This window comes from Olea europaea, unplaced genomic scaffold (genome assembly GCF_002742605.1).
Source record: "Olea europaea var. sylvestris unplaced genomic scaffold, O_europaea_v1 scaffold23, whole genome shotgun sequence".
Classification (NCBI taxonomy): Eukaryota; Viridiplantae; Streptophyta; class Magnoliopsida; order Lamiales; family Oleaceae; genus Olea; species Olea europaea.
Window position 1 is genome coordinate 693225 of NW_019241087.1, and position 10735 is coordinate 703959.

General features: G+C 31.8%; 1 protein-coding gene across 1 annotated transcript; it reads right to left on the minus strand.

Moving 5' to 3' along the window:
• Positions 1-718: 718 nt before the first annotated feature.
• On the minus strand, positions 719-4311 carry LOC111381406. Its single transcript, XM_023005181.1, has 2 exons — positions 3866-4311; positions 719-1987 (listed from the first exon to the last, which is right to left on the minus strand). Exon 2 carries the CDS (start codon positions 1764-1766, stop codon positions 1005-1007), a length of 762 nt encoding a protein of 253 aa, XP_022860949.1. The 5' UTR covers positions 1767-1987; positions 3866-4311; the 3' UTR covers positions 719-1004.
• Between the last annotated feature and the right edge of the window lie 6424 nt (positions 4312-10735).

The window sequence follows — 10735 nt, forward strand, 5'->3', positions numbered from 1 at the left end:
TTTTCTCCATCCATTTTTTGCATCCAGTTGCAAATTAGACTTTTAATTTTGGAAATGGTTTACCATAGATTTTTCAGATAGTTATATTAGTTTATGTTGAATCTTATGCCTAACCTCACGGATAGCCTCAATATCCAAATGAGCATATGTAAATAATGTAGTTATCTAAATCTCCAATAAATAATTTCTTTCAATTAGAAAATAAAAGAATATATCGTATGTCCACTGAAACAACTTAATGTGGAATTCAAATTGGATTTAGGTGCAAACAAAGAAAATAGAAGGGGAATGTAAGGAAACTTTTGTTCCACGAGAAAAAGCAAAAGTGAAAGCTGGGACAGAAAAATACTGATAGGAATCAAAAGCAATAACCAAGAACATTGCAGTCTTGAATTCCTTTCGTGTGTCAAGAAATAAGAAATGTGTACAAATCTTTTCCCGCTTATGGTGAAGATCAGTCCATGATGTTGATGGTTTAACATCTCGAGATTCATCAAAACTATTCCTAAACAGAAAAGGCATTAAAAAAGATCAGCACATGCAATAGCTACAGGCAGAGAATGAGAGGAAATTTATTAGTCGCTGACTCGCTGGTTTGCTCCCATAATAACATTGCTTTTTAGATTACGAGCACAAATCAAAATCTGAGAAAACTTGATGTATCGTTAAAATAAGCAGAGGCACAAGAAATCAACTGTGCTATATATATCTTATGGCATTACATTTGTCTATAATAAGAAACCAGTGAATCCAATGCATTAGGAATTTTAAAGTAGGCATATCATGCACATAGTACAAGCTGTCAAAGAGTCATGACAATCAGGATATCATTTCAAAAGGTCACAAAGTCCAATTTGGCATAAACAGAACATATTACATATATTGCTCTGTGTGCAATGTGTATGTGTATGTGTTTGTGTTTGTGTTTGTGTACATGTGAGTAGAGTGAGAGTGAGAGTGCGAGGGAGAGTATATGCTACTTTATCTTCAGTAAAGGAGGGTAACTAGAAGCCCCAATATCTAGTCTTCTTTCCACTTTTTCTTCTCCAAGAAGTGAAATTAACCGGCACAGTAGCAGATGCCCTTTTATCACTTATTTTTTCAACTGAGCCAGGAACGAGTATCACCTTCCCCTTCTTCTTTGTCGCCTCAAGCAAGGAGCCAAAAGGATTAAGAATGGACTTCCCTTCTTCCTCTGTTTTCTCAATTGAGCAGTTAAAAGGATTGAGAACATTCTTCCTTTTATCATTTGTTTTCTCGACCAATGAGCAAGAAGGATTGAGGATTGTCTTCCCTATCTCTTTTGTTTTCTCGAGCGAGGAGCTAGGACTATGAATCACAACCCCTCTTTCCTTTCTTTTCTCATATGTGCTGCTAAAAGGATTAAGGATCAACCCTTTCGTTTTCTCTATTGAGCAACCAGAAGCATTAAGAACAGCCTTCCCTTTATCCTTTGTTTTATCAACTAACAAGCTAGAAGGATTGAGGATTGTCTTCCTGATCTCATTCGTTTTGTCGAGTGAGGAGCTATGACTAAAGTTCACAACCCCTCTTTCCTTTCTTCTGTCATATGAGCAGTTAGAAGCATTAAGGATTCCCATCCTCAGCTCTTTTGTTTTCTCAATTGAGCAGCCAGAAGCACCGAGAATTGTCTTTGTCTCTCCTTTTTCAAATGAGAAGCTCGAATGATTGGGAATTTCCTTCCCAACTTCCGTTTTTTCTACATATCCACTAAAAGGACAGAGATTTCCTTTCACCTTATCCATTTCTTTCTCCAGTGAACTACAAGAACTGCGAATTGTTTTACCATATTCCTCTGTTTTCCCAGGAGGTGGGTAATAGGATGGTACAGTAATTGCCTTTCCTTTATTCTTCTTCTTCAAAAGAGGAGTGGAGCTAAAGGTTGCAGAAACAACCTCTCTTTCTTTCTGAGGTCCATATGTTGTCTGTCTTCGACTTGATGCTCCATTCTTAGTTTTCCCACCTCCTTCAGTAAGCAGTAAGGTACAGATTAACACTCTATTATCCTTAGAATAAAATCTACACAAGAACGGGAAATAAGAACATGCATAAAAAATTGCCAACCACTACAAAGCATCTCGATCTTTGTGTACTGGGTCAAAACAACATTTGCAAACGCCCAGATTGAAATGTAAGAGAAACTAATTACACAAGTCTGATGTTCATATAAAAATCAGTTCTACTCTCCTACTGGATAATCTAAGCAAACCCAGAACTCTTCAATCTGAAACTTCAAAAATAATTTCGCACGAAAGGTACTAAATTCAAATTTAAGACTCGCAAAGCACCCATTAAACTTCCCATCATGAATCTGTTGGGAATCTACTTATACATGCACAGCGGAATTTAAAATAATTTTTGATTCCCACCAAGAATCGCCTTTGTGTTTAGATAGAAATTGTGATAAGATTGTACCTTTTCCAGATCTGCAATCCTTTTGCTTTTCTTTTCGTTCCACAACTTTGATTCGCCACCACAGCTGTCCAATTGTCCAGCCTCTAACGGTGATCCACACAGAGAATATGATTGCAGTCTCTAGGGTTTTTTCTTGTGCTAGCAAGAATAATGAAAACCTCAATGGACCTCAAACCCTAGTTATGTATTTATATAAACCCAAACAGGCTCGGCTCGGCCCAGTCCGGTCCAATAATTAATTAATCCAATTAATTAAACCCAGTCCGTGAATTAATTAATCCAATTAATTAATTCGAAAATATAAATAACAAATCCAATTAATTAATTTATCCAACGATTGTTAAATTAACCAATTGGCAATTTGCAATCTTCCAATTCTCTTTTGTGTGCGACCCATTAGGTTCCCGACCACGATATTAAGTCAATATAAATCGAAAACTCCTTTTCGACTTATGAGTACACCTTGGCCAAGGATTTGATCATTGACTTAATTGGATGAAATGCAGATCATAATCTCCTACTATCTAAGAGTGACGAATCATTTATTGATCAATCACAACCTTCATACGATTCTTGACGTACCCGAACGATGTCGTATTAGCGGCCCTTTTCAGAGCAACATCCAACACCGCCAAAGTATGACTGTCCTCATATAAGGTACCATGACGACCTCAAGTCAAAGGATCAATTTCACTACCGAACGTTAGAGATTAACCACCGACACTCAGATAGTTATCCATGTGGAATCTCTCGACGGGTCTCCAATGTTTTGTTCTATAACAAATATTCATGTGTTCATTTAAGTGTCACCACACTTTAACTTGTGAGATCAGCTACTTACTTCACAAATAAGAAATGTCACACATGATGGTCTATCCGTAATAACGATATCCGTATCTCGTTATTACTTACGACCACGGATGATTTAAGATTCAATCAGATGTAATTTGTATCTCACAATCACAACTCCTTGTGATTAACAAATTACAAATATTTGAATCTACGAACTCTATTATTTATTTAATTGTCTATTAATTAAATAATAGATCTGCCATTTAATTGCATTAATTATATATAAAAGTATTTATGTCCAAAGTTGATTGGACCTAGGGCATAATACTTACAGAATCAACAACAAAACAACGGGAAGACAATAAAAAATTCCCAAAGAAAGATGAAAATACTAAAAAACGAGTAATTATTTCATTGAGATAACAGTCCACGATTCAGAATCTAACAAATAATTCAGAAAGTAAAACATCCCATATAAACAACAAATTTCAAATTTATCATCCCCTAGATTTTTAAATTCTAAAATCACTAAAAACGCAAGCACATAGGAACGCTCAATCATTAAAAAATAAATAAATAAAATAAAATAAAATAAAAGGGGTACATAATACAAGTAAATACACCTAAACAAAATTACCAGGTGAGGCATTTGACGAGAGCGGACGACAAGGGTCAGTCGACAATTGAACTGTATGCGAATTCCGGGCGGCGCTAACATTGGATGAACCGATACTGGTACGGGACTTGGTGTCGGAATCGAAACATAACTTTTTCAGTTCTGGAACTTGGATTTGATTTTAGATTTGAATTTGGTGGTTTTGATGCGACAATCTTGCGTAGAGTGGAGGCGGGGGTTAAATTGAAGAAATTTGCCAGGTCTGATAAGGGTTTTCGCTTCCTAGTCTCCATTTTTCTTCACATATCAGTACGTTTGTGTACTGGGTCTATGAACTTGTGTGTTTGTGTATATATATGGTGTCTGCAGAGAGATGATCGCAGCGGAAGAATTTGTTAGCAACGGCAGGAACAAGAATCACAGTTCACGTTTAAATCGATCGTTTCAGACCTAACGTGCTTTTTCAAACAGATCCGTTGAAGAATTGTTCCAAGCATTACTGAACTTTGATCCACATTTTTTATTGGTTATTGAAATTTAAAATGACGAATTTTGACCACTGAACTTAGATTCATATCTTGATTGCTCACTAAAAATTAAAATGTCGAATTTTAACTACTGAACTTTGAAAAATATTATACGTCACTCACTAGCATAAGTGTTGAACTTTAAAAAAGTAGACTTTGATTTCTGTATTGTGATTTTGAAATTGTTTTTAGATTTAATATCATGATTTTAATTCAAAGATAAAATACAAGGTAAGCTAGCTAAATATTTTTGTATGCTTATATGTTTATTTTAAATTAGGTTATGATTTTGTTTGAGAAAGAACAAATGTTCAAGTTTTGAGTTTTGATAAACATATTTTATATACATTCAAGACTTTAAATAATGACAATTTATAGTTCTTTTGATGAAATATAGTTTAATTTGTGTTATATTGTGTCTAATAGGTGAAACCCAAGCGAAAAATTGAGAAACATTGCGAAGTTAAAAGTATGGGGACTAAATTGCAACATTTCAATAGTCACATCGGGACATAAAATGAAGAGTAAAGATGCTACAAGTTCAATTGGAAGCTAAAGCGACGAAATCACAAGTGAAAGGATAAAAAATGCATTATGAAAAGCTCAGAGACCAATTTTGCAACCATACTTAAGCATAGGCTTGCAAACCTTGTGTAAACAAGGTCTCAAAAATCCGTACTTTAGGCTAAATCAAGTGTATTGTGCCACCAAATGAACCATGCTTAAACATGTTTCAATTTCAGGAAAAATTTTTGTTTCCTTATCTTGTTTGGAAACTTTTTATATACAATATTTTGACACTCTATATATACCGTCCAAAACTTGGGACACCCTCCATTTGACCTAAAAATCACATATTCTACATATTTTGGAAGAGAAGAACAAGGCGCAAATGATCAACCAAAGGTAAATTATACAAGTTTATTGAAGAATATTCATTTATTTTTCAAAATTCAAGTCAATAAATTGGATTTCTCTACTTTCTTCATTATATCTCAATCCAGGGTGATGTCTTTTCATTATTTCTTGCATAGTTTAATAATTAGGATGGTTGGCTATGTATTTTTAAATTGTATTGGATAAATATTTGAACCCCATTTTCATTTATTTTAATTCAAGTCTTCAATTTAGAAATTTTGTGTTATTGTTTGATTGATTTTACAAACCTATTGCATTACTTATTGCTTGATCATCAATTAAGTAGTTAGTTGCTCGTTGCAGTATAGGAATACTTACAATAAGTCTAGAATGCGGTAAAATCAACATGTATAGTTAGAATTAGAAATAATCTCCCACACATTCAATCTTATTGATAATCTAAACTAAATGCATGACTTTCATTTGAATTTGGATTGGAAATATGATCGTCTTGTGTTAGTCATAGGTTGATGTGTCTTAAAAAAAACATTTAACATATTAACTTTATTGGTTATCAAAAATGCATGAACTGAATAGAATGATTATTGAGAATTGAGATAAATGAAAGTATGGGAATACATGAATTCAATACAAGTATTCACATTAGATTTAATTAATTTTTATTTCTTCTTAGTGGAGAATTAGAATAAATAACAAATCACAATTCTTTTGATGTCACGACACTTCGAACTTAATAGTAGCTATTGAACTACAAATTAGACATTATTTCTTGTGGGAATGATAACTTTCAAATCTTATTACTTGTACAACGATCTTGTACGCTTATAGATTTTGTCCAAACAAGTTTTTGGCGCCGTTGTTGAGGAATAACAGATTTAATTTTAGTTTAGTAACTTATATTAGATATTATTTTTATTTTTTGTGTTTTTTCTTATTTTATTTATTTTATCTTTTATTTTATTTTATTTTTTATTTTTATTTTGGTTACTCACCCTGATATCTTTTGTTTGGTATTCTTTTCATGTGCCGCTTAGTAGTGTGTCTAGGATTCTGATGCTAGTATGGTAAAAAGATTTTTGCAATAAATAATTTTGACATGAACTACAATGAAGAAAATATCTATTGTGAATTCTGCTACGGTGTACATTATACAGGCTATTGCTTGAATACGTGCACTGAACCCTATCAGCTCAAGCTCCTATACTTTAAACAATATTTAAGATATCAAAAACTAGCAATTGACACATCTATTGAAGGTTAGATGCATATGGCCGAGTGTATCCCTTCCAACACGCTTGTAGGATTTGGTCTTTCCATATTGAACGAAGATATACTTATAAAATACTACATTGATCTTACCAAGTTGGATAAAAACAAACTGTGTGTAGGAGATGGCGTATTCTGATATGAATTTAAAATGTGGGGGCAGAATCCATTTAAAAAGTTTGAAAGAAAAGAGTTTCCATGACCCGTGGATTTAGATTGTGAACTAGCCATTTAACCCGATGAGATATCAATTATAGAAGATCATAACAAAGATGATGAAAGTTCAATCACAAATGATAAAACGAAGATGAGGAAATTAATGAAGAAGACGTTAACCCACATTTTGTCGACATCATTATCCTCTCATTGAATTTGTAATTATGTCCAAAGAGGATGAAGAAGTCTACATAGTTGAATTTGAATCAGATGAAATAGGCAAATCATATCACATTGGAGGGGACAATGGTAAAATTTGTAGAAGCAACGAAGAGTAGAACAAAGTTAAAATAGGCAAACTGAGCAAGGCATTAAAGACGTTCTTCGAAATTCCATGATGTCGCAACAATAAAGTTAAACTAAAGACTTTAAAACAAAGCACTTATTGGGAGACATCCCAATTTTTCTTTTCTTTTTATTATTTTACTTTCTAGTCATATGATAATTTAGATTAGTTATTAGTTTTAATTTGGGGCTCATCATCCATTTGCCATTCCGGTTAGGTCTTCGAGATTTTGTTGATTTGTCAGATGTTTGAGCTAAATAACATTTGTTCCAAATATTTGATCTTAAATATTTTATCTAATTATATTGTGCAGGAACATGACCTCGCAGAACACTTAGCCCCTATTTAAGCCCCGTTAAATTTATACTACATTTTTCTCTCTTTTTTTTTATACTCATTCTCTAATAAAATAATATTACAGATAGAACAAAAAACATTTCTTCTTTTTCAACCATAGATTCTTAAAAAAAACTATTCCAAAAATTAAAACATCAAATAAAGGGGGATAAACGGAGGTTTAAACCCACAATAACCAAGAAGACAACGATAAGCAATAGAAAAAACTAGTTATTGGATTTCAAGTGCATATCAGGACAATATTTTCTTCATTCTTTTCCCACCCTGTTATACGTGAATTTAGAATTTAAGACATTGAGGACAATGTCTAGTTTAAGTTTGGGTGTGGAAAACATGAATTTTCTTTTGTTCTTTTTTTTTTTTTTTTTTTTTTTTTTTTTTTCTTTATATATTAAACAAAAAAATTTGAAAATTTTGAAAAACTCTAAAAATATATTATTTATGTGTGTTTGTGAGAGTTATTTGGTCTGGCTAGTAATGATGAATATATTGAACTATGAATTGATCTATGAATAGTGAATACATTGTATGCTTATGATAATTTTTACTTTTCCATGTGAAGTTTGATATATATTGAGCATGTAAATTAAGTTAAGCATTATGTAGGAATTAGTTGATTTCATAATTCATTATGTTGAAAATTTAGACCATGGATGCTAAACCTAAAACCACTAAATTTTACATTCTTAGATCAAATTTAGAATTTGAGATAAATGGGGATTCCATGTGCGAAATTAAAAATCTTGTATGGATTGTCCATAGTCAATATGATGAAATTGGGGAAAGTTTTAAGTTAAAGGTTGGTTTAGTTGGATATGTGTTTATGAGGGCATTGAACTAATCAAGGCATAAAAATACTTAATTCGAAAATTTCTCTGTGCAGCTTTTATGACTCAAGTTATTAAGTCTGTAAGAATGTTAAAATTTATTGCCCTAAAGTCAATTGACTTGGGAGTCATCAGCCTATAGCTTGTTAAAGAGGTCATTTAGAAAACTTAAGAGAGAGAATGATGCAAAATAAAGAAAAAAAGTGTTGAAATAAAAATCAAATATATAAAGGTAGTGCATGAAACTGAAGACGCATCAAATATCTTGGCTAAATTTTGAACACTTATTTAGGCACATTTGACTTTTGATAAGGGATTATCGGCCTAGTTAAGTCTTGGAGATTGAAGCAATCGAAATTAAGGAAAACCTTTGTTTTATTGACATGTTAAACTGTAATTGGTGATATTTACCTGAACTAGAAAGGTAAAGATAATATAAAAATCAACCTTAGTTCAACACTTAAAAAGAGCGAAAAGAATAAGTTTCGGGGTGTGTGAATCTCATGAGTGAGGATAAGAACATATTTGACTATTAAGGGTCGGAAATGGAACAACTTATGAATTAGTGATGCTATGTTTAATTCTTCACACACACTCGTTAACTTTGCCGTGCTTAGATTCAATATCATGATTTCAATTCTAAGATAAAATACCAGGTTAGCTAGCTAAATATGTTTACATGCTCGTGTGTTTATTTTAATTAGGTTATGATTTTGTTTGAAGACGAACAATTGTTCAAATTTAGGGTTCGATAAGCACATTTTATATACTTATTCAGGCTTTAAATACTGACATTTTATAGTTCTTTTGATGAAATATGGCCTAATTTGTGTTATATTGTATCTAATATGTGTAATTAATAGTTTGATGAAGAATTAGAGAAAACAAGAGAAAAATAGAGAAAAATGGCGACTTAAAACTATGGGGACTAAATTGCAACATTTCAATAGTTGCATCAGGACATAAAATGAAGAGTGAAGGTGTTACAAGTTCAATTGGAGGCAACTGGAGACTAAAGGGATGAAATCACAAGTGAAAGGATAAAAAAATGCATTAAGAAAAGTTCAGGAACCAATTTGCAATTAGTCCGAAAAATTTGTACCATGCTCAAGCATAAGCTTGCAAGCCTTGCTAATTGGTCAAAAAATTTGTACCATACTAAAGCATAGGCATGCAAGCCTTGCGTATGCAAGGTCTCAAAAATTTCTACTTAAGGCTAAATTATATGTATTGTGCATAAGCACAAAATGAACAATGCTTAAGTCTGTTTCAAATCTTGCAAAAAAAAAAAAAAAAAAAAAAAAAAAAAAATATAATAATAATAATAATAATAATAAATAAATAAAATTGTTTCCTTATCTTTTTTTGAAAACTTTAAATATACATTGAAGTAATTAATTACTATTTGCAGTATAGTAATACTCATAATGAGTCTAGATCAACGTAAAATCGACATTAGTTAGAATTACTAATAATCTATCTCATATATGCAATCTTATTGATAATCTAAACTAAATGCATGATTTACATATGAATTCGAAGTAGGAATAAGATCGTCTCGTGTTAGTCATAGGTTGGTGTATATTGGAAAAAAAACATTCATCATATTGGCTTTATTGATTGTAAAAATGCATAAATTGAATAGAGTAGAATGATTATTGAGAATTTAAATAGATGAAAATAGGGGATAAATGAATGCAATACAAGCATTTACATTAGATTTAATTATTTTTTTTTATCACTTTCTTAGAGTAGAATTAGAATAAATAACAAACAAATCACAACTTTTTTTATGTTATCACACTTCGAATTTAATAGTAGGCATTCAACTATAAATTAGACCTTATTCTCATGGGAACGATACTCTTAACACACAAATCTTATTATTTATACAACGATCCCGTATGTTTACAGGTTTTGTCCGAACATGATGACTGTTATTATCAGAGACAGATTTGGGGGGCTGGGCAATAGCCCCTCCCCCCACTCAGGCTTAAGAACATTTTTTAAGGTATTTTTTATTTTTATTTTTTGGTAAAAAACCAGTTTTTTATATGTAAATTTTTTTTCTACGTAGTCTGGTTTGAAATTTTGTTGTCCGATTTTGGATCCAATCCTGAATCTGTCCCTGATTATTATGTTCCCAAACTTACACGATTCTTGATTTTCATTGCATTTTTATATTATGTTGGTTATTGGTACTATTTTATCTGTTCTTTAGTAGTTATTAAGTTGAATAATTCTATTAAGTGTTTGGGTCATATGATTAATATTCTCTATGTTTTAAGTTCTATGATTGACTTTATATATAACACTACTATTACTAAGAAAAGAAAGATTATCTAGTACTAATGAAACTCTCTTATAGCATCTTAGACTATATCATATAAATCTAAATAGGATTCAAAGATTTTTAGAAGATGGACCTTTAAATGAGTTAGAGGTGAATTCCATACCGACTTGTGAATCTTGTATAGAAGGAAATATGATCAAGAGGCCTTTTAAGGCTAAGGGACTGACAACTAAATAAGTT

Bases quoted from the DNA above. Each gene is read 5' to 3' on its own strand.
- LOC111381406 (XM_023005181.1), bottom strand. From the start codon at position 1,766: ATGGATAAGGTGAAAGGAAATCTCTGTCCTTTTAGTGGATATGTAGAA.